Source organism: Lithohypha guttulata (genome assembly GCF_036872675.1).
Source record: "Lithohypha guttulata strain CCFEE 5908 chromosome Unknown scaffold_1, whole genome shotgun sequence".
Classification (NCBI taxonomy): Eukaryota; Fungi; Ascomycota; class Eurotiomycetes; order Chaetothyriales; family Trichomeriaceae; genus Lithohypha; species Lithohypha guttulata.
In genome coordinates, this window is record NW_027042750.1 from 1809461 (window position 1) to 1825508 (window position 16048).

At 49.5% G+C, this 16048-nt stretch overlaps 6 protein-coding genes across 6 annotated transcripts; 4 read left to right on the forward strand and 2 right to left on the reverse strand.

Annotated features, from left to right (window-relative positions):
- Nucleotides 1–465: 465 nt before the first annotated feature.
- Nucleotides 466–2829, forward strand: LTR64_000650 (uncharacterized protein; the record flags this gene model as incomplete). Its single annotated transcript, XM_064895034.1, has 2 exons — nt 466–555; nt 706–2829. 2 exons carry the CDS (start codon nt 466–468, stop codon nt 2827–2829), a joined length of 2214 nt encoding a protein of 737 aa, XP_064757721.1.
- A 580-nt stretch (nt 2830–3409) lies between these two features.
- COX11 (Cytochrome c oxidase assembly protein cox11, mitochondrial) lies at nt 3410–5182 on the reverse strand (the record flags this gene model as incomplete). Its single annotated transcript, XM_064895035.1, has 2 exons — nt 3410–4057; nt 4736–5182. The coding sequence occupies 2 exons, from the start codon at nt 5180–5182 to the stop codon at nt 3410–3412; spliced, it is 1095 nt and encodes a 364-aa protein (XP_064757722.1).
- A 222-nt stretch (nt 5183–5404) lies between these two features.
- LTR64_000652 (uncharacterized protein) lies at nt 5405–6865 on the reverse strand (the record flags this gene model as incomplete). The annotated part of the gene is made up of 1 exon (XM_064895036.1): nt 5405–6865. The coding sequence occupies one exon, from the start codon at nt 6863–6865 to the stop codon at nt 5405–5407; it is 1461 nt and encodes a 486-aa protein (XP_064757723.1).
- Nucleotides 6866–7151: 286 nt separating this feature from the next.
- Nucleotides 7152–8015, forward strand: RRG9 (Required for respiratory growth protein 9 mitochondrial; the record flags this gene model as incomplete). The annotated part of the gene is made up of 1 exon (XM_064895037.1): nt 7152–8015. One exon carries the CDS (start codon nt 7152–7154, stop codon nt 8013–8015), a length of 864 nt encoding a protein of 287 aa, XP_064757724.1.
- Nucleotides 8016–8400: 385 nt separating this feature from the next.
- RRP12 (pre-rRNA processing protein) lies at nt 8401–12321 on the forward strand (the record flags this gene model as incomplete). Its single annotated transcript, XM_064895038.1, has 2 exons — nt 8401–9981; nt 10054–12321. The coding sequence occupies 2 exons, from the start codon at nt 8401–8403 to the stop codon at nt 12319–12321; spliced, it is 3849 nt and encodes a 1282-aa protein (XP_064757725.1).
- A 3206-nt stretch (nt 12322–15527) lies between these two features.
- On the forward strand, nt 15528–15992 carry LTR64_000655 (uncharacterized protein; the record flags this gene model as incomplete). Its single annotated transcript, XM_064895039.1, has 2 exons — nt 15528–15750; nt 15799–15992. 2 exons carry the CDS (start codon nt 15528–15530, stop codon nt 15990–15992), a joined length of 417 nt encoding a protein of 138 aa, XP_064757726.1.
- Between the last annotated feature and the right edge of the window lie 56 nt (nt 15993–16048).

Consider the following 16048-nt stretch of genomic DNA (forward strand, 5'->3'; position numbering starts at 1 on the left):
TCTGCCATGCATTTCACACGTTCACAGTGTAAGCACATTCCTCGGAGCTGACTTGCAATGCCTGTTTCAGCCGAGAGGTTAGCTGCACGGTCTGTGAATGATGACTTCCCCTAGTGCCTAGGGCATTTGTCAGACCTTTGCAAGCGCCTTTCTCACATTGTGACTGGTCGAGCATAATGATTGTGACTCGGTGCTACACAACGAGAACGTGGGTCTTGGTTGCCTGGCCTTGGCTTCTGACCGCATCTCGCAAGGCAAGGATGAACTACGAAATCGCCAATGCCGAATTTGTGGTGAGCTGAAGAGGCCGACATGCTGGCTTCAGTAACAGATCGATCAGCTAATAGGCCGACAATGTTATGCATGTGAATCATACTACATGTCCCATACCTCAAATATGGCTCAAGCCAGTGTGAAAGACAGCAAACGAGTCTTACTATTGCATCCTTCAAATCATGAGACGCGATGGCTCCAGCACTTACGGCCACTGAATACATCTATGAAGGTGTTTGGGTAAATTGGAGTCGTGGTAAGGTCCTGGGCTCGACACTCACAGTAAGCCCACAGCACACCTCGATATTATCACCAGCACTTGCGGTGTTAGTCTCGATTGCTGGTGGTCAATTATGGCGGCTATTTCAGTACACCTTACATCAAGTCAGAGCTACATCTGACAGTCGTGGGTTCCTTTATCATCAATCACAGTCTGTTCTACGCAATACTTCCTCAGATCTTAATGCGATATGGCGCTTCCTGCGCTTGGCCGTTGCGTGGAGGCATCAGAGAGACGCGAAGGTGCTAAAGTCCCTGTTACCACTCATAATATGGACATCACTACATCTTGTTTTGGTCGTCACTGTTGGTCTCCTGTCCTCGTGGCTGCTGGAGGCCAACGACGAAGTTTTGTCACAGAGTCCGTGGTGTGGCACATTTGATAGAACATACTGGAACCAGGTCTTTGCCAACAACGAAACAGACCTGAAGGCTGTGGCATTGATGAAAGAGTATAGCAGCTATACAGACTCCAGATACGCCACGGTTCAGCAATCTCTCGATATGTGCCAGGGAGCTGCAGAGAACTGCAAGAATCCTAGGAAGAAAAGTCTAGCGTGGAACTCATCTTTCATCTCTGACATTTGTCCCATCGATGATTCCATGTGTCAAGCAGCCACCAAGGGAAGCATGTCCTTCGACACAGGGTTCCTCTCCTCACACAAAGACCTTGGCTATAATGCTAGAAGTGAAGATCGTGTTTCTATCCGTCTGACTGCACAATGCGCACCACTTGAAGCTGCAGACTATGTCACCGATTGGCAGGACGTTCCATCTACCTCCAATTCACAAGCTCGACAGGTTGTTGATGCACATTATGGACCAGGTAGGTCGAACAAGAGGAACAGTACCTACAGTTTGACGAAAGGAGAGTTGGAGTGTGATGAGAGAGTGCTCGCTCAGCCCTATTCATTGGTTCCTTTCATCGCATTACCTGGAGGAAATCCCAAACAACTGTCAGCCACGTTCACTCCAATCCCCGAACTTCGACCTACAGATCGTGACCTAACACTCGTTCTTATGTCTTTTAACAATGTCTACGAAGACCCAGTGGTTGATCCGTGGTTCTCGGCACAAAGAAAAATCAACGTATCGACTGGATTTTGTCTTTCAAAGAACACAACTGTATATGCTCCAGATCATGCTCTTGCACCTATGAGCTGTACGCAGCAATGGCAGATCTGCAACAATGACGGGCTAAAAACTCCAGATCTGGAGAATTGTACTTCATTACAAGGCGTTGCTCAGGTCAACTCAACTATGTATAGCTCATTTGGTAGCACCAAGTTCACACCACGTCAGTTAGCCACAACTCAACGCCTCGTACGTGCAGCATACGCAAGCACGTTTTACTATGTCATCTACGCACTTTCTCAATCAACCTCACCTCCTTTGAAAGCTCGGAACTTGATATCTTACAACATCGGTCCTGCACTGCCACCCACTCAGTGGCAGACAGAGACACAGTACTGGATGGAACTCGTCCTTGCATATTTTCAGCAAGCCAATCTCGACTACAGTACCGGCCAATTCGCAGCCTCAACATCATATGTCAATGTCACCCACGCTTCGACCGCTAACTCTAGTGCTGCCTTGGGTCAGAATGCAGCACATTGGTTATGCCAGTCTCAAATCATCCACTCAAGCAATTACCGCAACTTCAACTTCTTTGCCCTGTTGTTGACCGTCATCCTGTGCACAGTCATCATCGTCGTTGGTCTCACGATAGAAGATCTGACAGGCTGCGTACGTCAACGCAACCTCCGATACTCTGGCTCAAACGGGAAGCAAGACATGTGGATCGCAAATTCCGATCTAGACATGCTGCGCAGGGTCGACGAGCTGAAGAATGGATCAGCGTGGACCTTATCACGCAATGGCGTGCCTTTGACGCATGTGAGCAACACAGTGAGCATCAATGATTTGATGAGCGATGGCAACGAAGTCGAGAAGGGCACGGGATTCGTTGTGCCTGCTGTCAAGCGGGAAAGGGAGGCTCGAAACAAATTACGATCTAGTCCTTACAAGCATATCCACGACTCAGAACACAAACGATGCGCGACATGCAGCACTTTTGAGATTTCGCCAAGTGGCAGTAGACCACAGATGTCGAGGACTGGGACTTCCACAGAGGATGAAAGCAATGGGATGACTTTCCACAACACGTTTAGAAGAGACTTTGTCCATGGTGTTCACTATGAGGACGATGTCAACAGGTCTGGTGTTCCAACTTATACAACAACATCATATACTGCGCTGCCCAACAGCTTCAGATGATGCATCCGTGTTCTAATCGCGACTGTTGAAACGAGAGGTATCTCGACACTCCGGAGTTCACAGCTGTTCTGCTTCACCGTGCACCTAGTGTCAACAGCACCCCGAAATGATTAGGCTGGAGCCATGAGATGGTGCAAGATACTATCCTCCAATATCACAATAATTTCCAAGCCTCTAATTTCATCACTGCCTGCCACATTTCTTAGTTCTTCTCTGCTTGTCTATTAGAAACCATGTCAGCACCAACGTCTACCCTCCAGGGCCCACTCGGTGTCCCCAATAACACCAAGTTTCATCCTCTCTTTACTGTCCGCCTCAGCAGCTCACTGGTCACGAGTGCTAACCCAGCGATCCCATCGCGCCAGGTGTGAGGAGGGCCTCGAATGGACAGAGGATATTCGAGGGTCATGCCGTGCTCCACACATAAAGGTCTATACTCGAAGATGTTGCGAAAACCTTTGGCAGCGAATCAGTGACTCCGGCATTCTCAAGGATTGTCGGAGGATGCGTTCGATAGTCTCTCACAGGTTCTGAAATAAAACTGTTTCACTCTTTTAAACATCGTGTAATGTATTCCCTCTCAAGCCGGCATCAACGCCCCCGGAATCGTAGTCAAAACCCCATTCTTATCATACCTCGCCTTAAAAAACGTATAACTCAACGTAATAGTATCGATCCCCCTCATGTTCGGATCCTTTGCAAAGTCCGGATCAATAAAGAAGAAAACCGGCATATCGACCGTCTCCCCTTTATTCAACTTCTGCTCCTCAAAGCAAAAACACTGAATCTTCGAAAAATACGGCGCGACCTGGCCCGGCGTGACCGAATACGTCGCCACCCCAATGATATCCGCCTCACTTTTGTTCGTAGCTGTGTAGAACGCCAGCGCTGTCTCGCCTGGAAGTACCCTCACCTCCCTCTGCTGAGGCGTGAATTTCCAGGGTAGCACGTCACTTACGGACCCGTTGAATGTGATTCGGAGCCTGCGGTGGTCGGCCATGGGTTTCAGGCGTTCGGAGGCGGGGAGGTCAGAGGAAGTGTTTTCGTGGGCTTTGACGGGTTGGCCGGACCAGCCGGTTTGTTGACAGATCATTTTGTAGAGGGGGACGGAACCGTAGGAGAGGGCGACGGTGCCGATTATGAGGGAGGCGCCGTAGTACATTGTTGTGCGGTTTTTTTCTTTGGCGGCGGAGCGGGCGGCTTGGTAGGGGGAGTTTTGGTAGTGTTGCTGGCGGACATGGTGAGCGGAGGAGAAGAAGCGTTGTTGTGCTCGGAGGGAGTGGGTGTGTGGTGGTGGTTGTGATGTGGGTGTGGGTGTGGGTTTGGAGCTGCTTTGGCGCAGCGAGCGAGCGATGCTATGCCATATTGTTGAGCGTCGCATAACTCAAAGCATGGATGTTTTGAGTATGATGTGGTGAGCGAATGTGCCAGAGGATGGATTCTGTAAGATTGAGCCAGAGAAAGAAGCATATGGCGGCGTCAGAGATGTCATACCACGATATCACGTGCTCAGCGGTTAGTCCATGTGGCTTACAGCCGTGTTCATTATCGAGTACCAAAGTCAGCAATTATGATAAGAGAATGGGTTGAATTGAATATTGGAGTGGCGTATCGCCCAGGTTGATAGCTATGTAAGTTTCAAGAAACAAATTCCAAGCACCTTCCTCAATTGTGAATAAACCACGACACCAAACTGACTATGAAGCGCCCAATCGAGGTATCTCTATGCAGTCGCCAAAACCCCAGTGTGTTCCGACATTGGCTCAAATCTGTGTACAGTCTGCCTCCCAAGTTCTCGACTTAGCATGCGATGTCGTTCTCGTCGCATACTTGCCAGAAGCTGATGCTCGGACCATTCCTTGCCATTTCTCCGCCAGACTATACCACGTGGTGGTGGCCTACGTACGTGCTCTGGCTGTCGAAGTCGTGGATGTTCTTCTAAACTGTCATCGATGGTGCCTTCCACCCTTCCAAATCCATCGAAGTCAATAATGACCGACTCCAATTTTGGAAACGTGCTTCTGGATGGTAGCGGAAACTGAAACATGGCGTGCGCTGTCCGTGACATCTGTATAACCCTGACGCGCTTATAGATCCACTCAGGCAGCTTCTCGTGGATCTTGCGAGGGAAAACGCCATTCTCACAGAGCAGCCAGATGTTGTGCTCCTGAAGAAGGTGCAAGGCTTCGACGCGTAGCAACTTGCACACTCTCACGATGGGGAGTGGCCACTTGGAAGTGTCTATTGCGCCATATCTAGTGATGCGCAAGCTGAGGTCTGCGTCGTCGAATAGAGTGGTGTAGATGATGCTGCGTATTTCTGCTGGTATGGATAACAAATCAGGCTTGGCCATTACGATAAGCTGAGTCGCCGGCATCTCAAGTACGAAGATGTAAAGGGACGAAAGGGATGATGGCCAACAGTGATTGTGTTGAGGTTACTCACCTGACCACTCTGTCCCCACTTGAGGCCCAACCTCGGATCATGTGCCGCGGAAAGTCGCGCGGTCGAACATCTTGACGGCCACTTTTCCTGCTCAGAAAATAGGGTTGTCGAGTGTAGTGGTCATGCGACCTCACAAGAACGATCTTGCCATGTTGTAGCTCGATGTTCCCACTTTCCAAACCGTACTCGCAACAAATATGCTAGTTTTGATACCAACGTAACTCATGACACCCATGAATGCTGTACCAAGTAGGAAAGCCTTGAGATTGCGCTGCTCGATTCCACCCACCTCCTTGTGCCTGATCTCGGATTCTTCACCTTTGTACGTGGTAGTATCAAATTGTGGAATATGCTTGAAATCAAAGACAGTCTGCTCGCCTTGTAAGCCGAATTTGCTTTCCACAATAACCTGCCAGAAGATCCTCTTCAGGTTGGCCACTTTCCGGCGATCAAGAGATGGTATGGAACGATTGAAGTAGCACAAGGCCATGAAGAAGATGCACTGTCCTGCGACAAGGCAAGTATGATAGAAGTTGGGCTTGCCAAGTCCAAGAGCGTCGCAAAGCTCGTTACCATTGAGCCACCGAGCGTTGGCCTCGAGGAATGACCTTGAAGCATATGCTGGCGGTTGATTCTCCAGACACCGGATGACATTGTTTGCTAGAACTTGAGATGTTTGAGAGGGATTGATCTCGTTCATAAGTAAAGACTCCATCATAGCTCTGGCCTTTGCAGGCTCGGCGAAGTATTCGGTGGGTGTACCAAGGTAATGCGCGATAAGTCGCCACAATGCAATATAGTCCTCAACCTCTTGCTGCCTCAAGAAAATACCTTGTCGGGGCAAGGAGAGCCATATTATGGTTCCTGAAAATGTTCCAATTGTGGCCATGCTGTCCAAGTCGTTGATGGGCACACCGTATTTCTCGACAGAGTAGTATGAAGGACGTGTTTTGGTAAGTTTTAGTATTCTTTGACGGACAGAAGCGTGCAGCAGGCGAACTCGTAAAGAGGAGGCAAATCCATCACCACCAGGTTTGATACTTTCAAGCGAGCGTGTGCACTGCAAGATATGTTGGGTGGTCTCGAAAAGACGATGCCTAGCAACCTTGACACCAAATCCTCCAGTGCGGGCCAGAACCTCGACAACTCGGTTGGCACTCATACCACCTAACAGAGACTGGTAGGCGAGACCGGTAAGCGTGGCGCCGCCATAACGATAGAAAACGTCCTGACCACGTTCGATCTGCTCCCAGTCTACCCACTCTGGAATGTTAGTGACCTGATCCCATAATTCTTGTAATTTAGAATGCTTGTCGTGGTGGTCCCTCAGCAGTAGATAAAGATCTCGTTTCGGCTTGGTCTTGCCTTCTGGTACTGTGACCTCAGCATCTTGCTTGGGGTGTAACGTCGTCGAGTCTACTGGGAAGAGTTCATTCAAGATATCTAGTGCCTCCTCGCCCAGGACATCATAAGAATATTTTAGTGGATACGCCGACTCGGGTGTTAGATGATCAGGACCGAGGTCGAATGTATAGCCCCAGCACGTCCTTGTATTAGCTGTTCTCTTTCGAAAGGGGTTGGGCCATGCCATCGTTGGTATACACAACTTGACTTGTAAGAGCCATGGTTGTAAAATTAAGGAACTGCCGCGAAGTGGCGATGGCGAGCCAACTTTGCAAGGCGTCACGAGTCAGTCGACAAGATCGGCGAAGCAGCAAGATGTGGACATGTGAAGGTCTTCGTGATCAGCCAATCGGAGTGCGAGGCCAGAAACTCGTCCAGAAAACCATTCATTCAATTCCAGAACTTGCGCGTCTGCAATTCTACTCAGGTACTCAATATCTCTTCGATCTCCAAATCAAAGACTCGGTCAAGCAATGGGCAGGTCCTCGTGTCTGAATCAGACCCTGTTGCTGGCTGTAATACAAGCGCCCGTACCTCTCGCAGCGAGTTCACCTCGAACAAGGAGTGCCATCAATTGGGTGCGGACCATTACCAGTACCAGCTCACGACATCACAACTTCGTGTCTTTCGGACCGCAGGCCGATGCAGCCCTTGACAAATACTTGAATCGAGAGCCTCAGCCTGAGTTTCAGTCTGAGCCACCTGCAAGACAGAAGACTGGCAGATCACGCAAGCCGAAGGTGGCTATTCGACAGGGCGACGACTACGAGATCAATGACTTCGTCGACAGATCGAGTCCATCAGTAAGGATAGAAGGTTGGGCTGTGGAGGGTAGAGATCAACCAGACTACAAAGGACGCTCCAGTGCAGCGGGACAAGAGAGACAATCAACCAGAAAGACTACTAGGGATACACCTACAGCAAGAGACCGGTCGCCACGACCAAAACTCGAGCCATGGCAAGCTCAGCGCAATGCAATGAAGGAGAAATTTCCTGAAGGATGGAGTCCACGAAAGAAGTTGTCCCCTGATGCAATGGAGGGTATACGTGGTCTGCATGCACAGGATTCTGTAAAGTATAGTACTGCCATCCTGGCAGAACAATTCAAGATCTCGCCAGAAGCTATACGACGTATTCTGAGAAGCAAATGGATGGGAAAGCAAGCTGAAGAGAAAATGGATGAGCGTAGGGAAAGATGGGCAAAGAGGCATGATAGGATATGGGACCAGAAGGCTGAGCTTGGCTTGATGCCACGGCGTAAGAAGCCATCACCCATCGAAGACCCTGACAAGTTTGAAAAGGACATGGAACGGAAGAAGATTTTAGGAGAGATATAGTGAAGATATGGCTTCTCGGCAAGACCATGACTTAATGCCTGGCACGTATCAGAACGCCAAGAATGACAAAGTCGATATTGTGATACGAAAAGGCTCTGTTGTGTCTACGATGGTGTTCTGTTCCCTGCTGGAATCTGTAGTAAGTCAAAGACAAGAACCATCTTCTACTCCAGGGCTGGTGGGCGTGGAACCAACGTTCTTGCCCTAATTTGCGCTTGCTAACCCGTGCATACTCGGCAAAGTTTTCATCGTGCAGTTGCGAACTATCCTTCCAGCTAGTCTTATCGATAACAAATAAGTTTCCTCAAAAATCTTGGGCATGAGTGCGCGTTCACAAGTGTATAATCATGCTAACCGACTGATCGGCTCTTCCGTAGTAGTCAAGATGAGTGAGACGTCCCTCGAAGAGAAGCTGGAAAAAATCAAGAAGCCGAACCTCGAGAACCAAAAACACACCGCCGTCGTCCTCACCAGCATCGAGGACACTCTCAGCGAGGCCAACGAGAAGTTTACGGCAACCGCCTATTTCGCTGCTTTGCTTGCTCTACTGAAGCAGATCACTAGCGACAGCAATGTGGGCGAACCCGGCGAGATCGTGACCTCTACTGTCTATCTCCTCGATATCATTACCTCTCACGTACCTCATGCGCTCCTTCGCACACAGTTTGCGCCTATTATTACGCTTCTTGCACCCAGCTTGGATACAGCGAGCACCAATACACCACTCTTGAAGTCGGCAATTGGCTGCCTCGAGTCCATACTAATAGCACAGGATGGACCTGCTTGGAACCTGCCTGCGACACAGATCGGCCCTAGACAGGCACTGAACGCTTTGCTTCCTCTAGCAATTGACCAGAGGCCGAAGATTCGAAAAAGAGCCCAAGAAGCTATAAAGCTCATCCTACAAAATCCACCTCCTGGTCCCTCGATCGATCATCCAGCCGCCGAGGTTTGCGCCATCGCTGCCCAAAACAATCTGAAAAGTGCAGTTCAGCTGGTACACCAGAACAGAAAACAGAAGAACAAGAGTGATGGCGACAATGATCCATCCGTGATTCATGCTCTTCAGCTGATCAAGACCATCGCACTTGCCTCAGGAGGATGGCCAAGCAAAAAAATCGAGACTCTATGCGAGATCCTACTGTCTATCTCAAGATCGCGCAATGACTTCCTGGTCATGAGCGCTTTTGAAGTCTTCGAGGTCATCTTCGATGGAATGCAAGACGAGGTCTCTTCCGCTAAGTTGCCACGTCTATTGGAGGCCATCACCGAGCTTAAGCCTGCACAGAATGATGCTCAACTACTGCCTCCCTGGATCGCCATCCTGTCAAGAGGTTATGGTTCATATGCGGCTGTTGAGCCAGAAGACGTCTTTGCCAAATTGCCAGACCTGATGAACCTCGTCGCAGACTTCCTACCAAATCCCTCGCACAACATCCGTGTTTCAGCTTCTGAATGTTTGATATCTTTCTTCGCCAATTGTATACCGAACGCCGTCATCCTTGAACCTTCCATCTACGACGAGAAGGTGCTGCAACAGATCGCCAACAAGGCACTTGAGTTACTGTCGGTGAAATATCAGACTGCTTGGATGGAGGTCTTCAGTGTCTTATCTGCACTCTTTGATGCTCTTCGATGGCGTGGCGATCCCTATTTACTACCAATTGCGCGGTCTATCGGCGAACTCAGAGGTGATGAAGGGTTCCAGGGTCAGAAAAAGGCAGACGAAGTGCTCGGACATGCCATTCATGGTCTTGGTCCACAGGCTGTGCTGAGTGTTCTACCTTTGAACCTAGTCAAACCCAAGGCCGGCCAGCCTGGTCGAGCTTGGCTCCTTCCTTTGCTCAGAGACAACGTTACTAACACGACGCTCACTCACTTCAAGTCTGAGCTGGTACCTCTCTCGGAGACCATGTATCAGAGAGTTATGGACCACGGCTCTGCTGAGAAGACAATGGACATTAAGGTATACGAAACTGTTGTTCAGCAAATATGGTCTATCTTACCAGGATATTGTGATCTACCAGTCGATCTTCAGCTTGCAGTGGATCAGAAGTTTGCCGAATTACTGTCCAATCTACTCTATCAACAAGCAGAGCTGAGAGTTGATGTGTGTCGAGCACTGCAGAATCTCGTCGAATCCAATCAAGCAATCCTCGAATCTGATGCTGATTCTGATGAACTTCAAGCCGAGCATAGAACCACGAAAGAGGACGCACAGAAAAACATAAGTCATCTTTCGAGCTTCGCAAGCAACATGCTGGCAGTTCTGTTTAACGTCTACAGCCAAACTCTACCTCAATCGCGAGCCTATATCTTGCGATGCGTCAATGCATACTTGAGCATCACACCCGAGAAGGACCTGATCGACACTTTTGAGCGCGTTGCCAAAATTCTCGAGTCTGAACTTCCAGCGCCTGACGCGCCACCACCCAAGAAGCAACCGGATCAGCAAAATCGCAACAAAATGCCGCCAACTTCACATACACTACTCGACCTCGTTGTAGCACTCTCTGTCCATCTACCTCGCACTACCTTCGCCGCCTTGTTTGCGCTCGCCTCGTCCATAGTCACAAATCCAGCTATACTAGCATCAGATCCTCAACTCATCAAGAAGTCCTACAAGCTTATTCCAAGACTAGCCACGTCCGAAGTTGGACGTCAAGCTCTCGCGGAACGCACAGCAGACCTACAGAAGTTGATCGTTGCAACCTCAGAAAAGACTCCAGTTCCTGCTCGGCGGGACAGGACTCTGGCCATCAACACAGTCATCACATACCTTACCGAAGAAGATTTACACTTTATACCTACAGTATTGGGTGAAATAGTGCTTGCCTGTAAAGACAGCAACGAGAAGGCCCGTACTGCAGGATTCGGATGCCTATTCACAGCTGCTAAGCGTATAGCAGACGCTTCGCCAGATACCAAAATTCGCAATTCCCTCGTACCGCACATACCGGATGACGCACCTGATGCCACTGCATCGGTCGAAGAGCTCTTCACCATGGTATCAGCCGGTCTCGCGGGTGTAGCACCACACATGGTTGCTGCCACCATCACAGCGCTTGGTGCCTTACTGTACGAGTATCACGAAGACGAGAGACTCAGCGGCAGTATGAAAGAGGAGCTCGTCGACACCGTAACAATGTTCATACAATCCAATAATCGTGAGATCGTCCGGGCTGTGCTTGGCTTCGTCAAAGTCATCGTTGTCATCCTACCGCTCGAGGCACTGGAACCACGGATGGCAGCTTTAGTGCCAGAACTGCTAGTCTGGAGCAAGGAGAACAAAGGACGCCTGAAAGCGAAAGTCAAGAACATCCTTGACCGTCTAGTCCGACGCTTCGGCGGTGCACAAGTCGAAGAGTGGGCAGGTCCAGATGCAAAGAATTTGATCAGGAACATCCGTAAAGCTCGCGAAAGAGCGAGGAGGAAGAAGCAAGATACAGGTGAAGCCGACGACGAAGATGACGAAGAACAAGCCCCAGGCAGAAACACTTATGACAACGAATATGATGAAGCTGTTTATGGCTCGGACGACGATGACTCGGAGGTTCTCGGTAGTGACGAAGACGATGACGGAGATGCTATGAGCGGTGTCACGTTGAAGTCCAAAACGACGAACAAGACTGGAAAATCTGGAAAGGGTGGCAAGGGCGGTCGTGACCAATTCATCCGCAATCAAGAAGATAGCGACGACGAACCACTCGACCTACTTGATCCCAAGAGCATGTCCGCTATCTCTTCATCCAGGCACTCCAACACCAAGCTTGCGAAAGACGGCCGAAAAACAAAAGCAAAGGTTAACGAAGACGGAAGACTTGTTTTCGGTACCCAAGACAACGATTATGATGGCGATAATACAATGGATACTGCTCCTACAAACGGCCAGAAAGGTGGCAACGCAGTCGACGCATATCTCGATGCCGTCTCCGGACCTCACGCTGTCCAGCGCGGCCAAAAAGGCAGATTGAAAGTCAAATCAGGCATGCAAAAGACCTCACGGCAACAAAGCAAAACAGGTGGTGATGACGAAGTCATGCTAGATGTCGATGAGGCGAGAGAAGTTGCGCGTAAAATCATGGCTGGGAAGACGCCGCAGAGTCCGCGGTCGCCGATAATGAAAAGTCAGGGAAAAGGCGTTCAACGACGAGGGTTGGATAATGAGAAGGTCCAGTCTGGTAGAGCTGTGAACAATGGTAGTGGTGGTGGTATTGATAAGCGAAGGACGAAACCTGGACCAGGAAAGCGTGGTGTTAAGTTTAGTAGTCATCCGGCTCGGAGGGGGCAGGGCAAGAGGAGGTAGTAGTCTATACGTACTTCCAACAGATAATCCTCTGACACAATGTCAACGTGAGCACTCGATGCTTCTATAACAGGCATCGTACACGTGTGATCATCATATTTAGTTGACTTCATTCTGAGCTTTGCGGTAGATTGAAGATATCCTTGGATTTATCTGGCCTAGTGTTACTCGTAGGATGGCCTAGACAACTTCTGGAGTCACCAGTTGGACTACGTGTCCGTTACATCTAGATTTGGGTTCCGATACCGGCGAGGCTCGATATTTCGTGGTAGTATGGCAGTGCTATCGTGGCATGCTAGCTGGAATTAGGTGCACTCGGCATTCTGTTTTTCACTCGTCATACTTGTCGGAATGCATATGCTAGAAGGTAAAGCTACTTGACAACTCAAGGATGTCAGCATTCACCAGAGGAGAGCACTGGGCCTAAGGGGCTCAACTTGAGCTCAGATCGTCATCCATCGGTTTCAGACGACTTGTATCGCGGTCCTCGTCGATGACGGCTCGTGGATCCCGTCAGCAGGTGTTGGATTTTGAATTTTTGAGTATTGACCTCAAAGCGTAGCATGGGAAGGTCAATACCCGTTGAGGCACTCGGCCGTGTCATGAAGCTGGTGAGTTAGCTGTGGTGGTACGTCGCCTCGGCCCCCATACTGGCAACTGACATCGTGACTGCATTGAAGAGTGCTGCACAGATAATTCGGGTGACCATGTACTGCACGGCTTTGCTGGTCGTGGCAGGGATCTGAACAAATTGAGCCGTATGCAATGAATAGCTGGATGCTCTTGTTGCATAAACAACATGCATTCCTGCCACCGGAAAGTTTCCGTCAAGATGTCCAACCAGTAAGCAGATGCTAGGTTGCGTTGATAATGTTTACCGCCAACATGGGAGGAGTACAGTCTCATTATGTAGCACGCAGACAAGTGTGCTAGGGCCTGGTTCTATTGTTCTATTGGGCTCCAAACATGATGGTCTTGACGTTTCGACAATCGATCTCACTCAGTGAGATAAATTGTGAGTTGGGGTTTGCACTTTCAATCCGTCCCCGCGGTTCAAAAATTCGCAAGTCAGTGGAACATCAGTTCTGCTCGTGATCGACAACGATGAGCCCAGGACTCTGTTGGCTAACGGCACGGCCTCGCAAGTATCGAGCCTCCGGAAGTGCATGACTTGGCAGCAGCATGCGTGAGCTCCAGACCTCGATAGATATCGGCCAAAAGGTCCGGACACACGTGGTCCTGCCACGTAGTTCACTAGCTCTCGGATACTGGAGGATTGACGAGAGCTGCATGTTGATTGATTGAGCTGGCAATTAGTCGAAGCAGCAAGGCTACCTGATAGGCTGAACAGCTTTCTTCCGAATCAGAAATGAGCAAGTGAGCTTTAAGAGACACATTTGACGTGTACCCTGCCATGCATACGCGTAAATTAAGCGTGGGCAGGACAGCATTAGTCTCATATGTTCCGCTCCTAAAGCATTCGGTATCGTCGATGTCCTGATCTGATGCATTGCGGATGGTCTGGACTCGATGAGATGAAGCCGGCCGCGTTGTACGGTAAACGAGTTCCTGGTTTGCCTTTGTGGCATGTTCTGTACTGCTGGAGTCAAGTTGAATCTGCAGTAAATCGAAGATCACGTACAGTTATGTAGTCCCACTGAATGCTGCCATCAGATGCATCTCAGCCGAGGTTGTCCACTCTGCTATAGGTTTTCTCTTCTTGTGCGGTGCATAGTGATGCAAGTGTTGTCCTCGTGTTGCAGGTAGCGGTTGGCCTAGATATCCAGCTACCACTTCTCCGAGTACTGACACATTCAAGCCGCTGGATCTTTATTCGTTGGAAGTGACACGAAACTGTTACTTCTGATTCGTAGATTGTGCTCCATTGCCACGTTGGCAATGAACCAGAGTGCCGGTTCTGTGCCATGGCGAGCATTGGCTCGTGCAATGCCGCGTGGGGTGCATAGTGCTTGCCGCGCTGCGAACACTGAGCCGAGTAGCTCATACCACGCCTTTAGCAGGAGTGATGGAGATGATTTGACTTGCATTGTCGGCAACGCCGTGATGCGCAGTATTGAGATCAGGTCTGCGCTATTGCAGCAGTGCCGCTTGAGACGGAATGAAGTCACCCGTTACTTCGTTCGCACTGGAATAAACTATTGTAGAAATGGAAGCGACTCCTCACTTACAATGTCCGGCAGATACTTCATTACAAAAGCCCAGCACACGCAACGCGTCACTCATTGTGCCTTTCGAGCTGAACCATGCCATAAAATGCGTTTGAGTGGACATTAACATTGACATTGACGCTGACTTGTTTCGAAGCATGCTACGATATTTGAGTTCAGATCGTCAACCTGGGTTAAAGTTCCCGCCGATTGACTTTACGGACTCGAATTCCAGGTTTGACCCACTGCGCTGCTGTTGTGTAACCTGAATCGCTCGCTAGTGGCAGATCAGCAACTATGGTCCTCCTGCTGTGTCTGCTGTAGTAATTAACAGCCCTGTATTGCAACCTCTTTTGGCACAGCACGCGTTCGGCTCATCGAGAAACACTCTATTATGGCTGAGACAGCCCTGGTAGTACGGAGTGTGCAGATGCAAGCGCCGGGTCCCACACGTTCGCGTCTGGATCAGCACAGACACAATAGCGACTGCGCTAACGAAGTTATTATCGCAGCTGTAATCCATATTGGGCCACACCATTGGAAAACAGGTGGACTTTGATGATCTTTTTGTATGTGATAGGACGTGGAAAATTATCGGTGAATCATTAATGCTTCTTGGGTAGAGTAATCACTTCTTGATTCACCCTGCCCGTGGGGCCGCGTGCTGTTCATAGCGAGTCATGCCTGACGCTAAGGAAGGTGGCCGAACATGATATTAACCTGGAGAAAGACTACGCTCAACTATGCAGGGCTCATCGTGTCTTCAGACCAGCGGGACTATCAGTACTTTGGTCGGGCAATGCACCAAGAACGTGGCCTTTTACACTAGACGAAAACCTGGGCGCTGATTAAAACAGTGGTCAAGTAGTGACGGGATTCATTTCTAGATGTTCACTTAGTCTCGCCAAAGCTCTTGACCATAGGTCAAGTTGTCATTGACACACATCTACGAAACCAGCAACAGACAAGTGCTTGCATCCTTCGAGTTCCAGCTGGGCACTCGGCAAAGAACAAATGGAGAGCGATATCAGGTCTAGAATGAACAGCGCAAGGAATCTGGTGGACGAAATTGCGAGCATAGGTGCGCTCGATAGACAGCGCTCCAACGGTCAAGATGGAGAAGGCATGGACGATCGAATGGATTTCGATTCAAAGCACCAACACTTACAAGGCGGAGCTATTCCTGTCTCAGCCCCGAATCATCTCTCTGGAAGTGCTCTGAAACTTGTTGTGGTGAACCGTGCAGCAAGAGATGATCTAGGTACGTGGTTGAAATCGAATGAATAGGTCCCGCTGATTGTTTCTACAGCAAATAGGCTGAATGAGGCAAAGAATTGTTTCCTCGACCTCTGTGAACGGCAATTAAGTGATTTGCTTGATGCGGCACCTTCGGGGTCACAGACAGATATTGAAGACGTGGACAAGCTGCTTGTAGAGATGAGAGCAGTGAGACGATGTATGGAGACCATGGTCGCTATTGAGAAGGCGTTGGCTGAGTCTTGACATGCACCATGAGCTTGGCCACTAGCAATACTCACTTGATAAAGGGCATGATTATT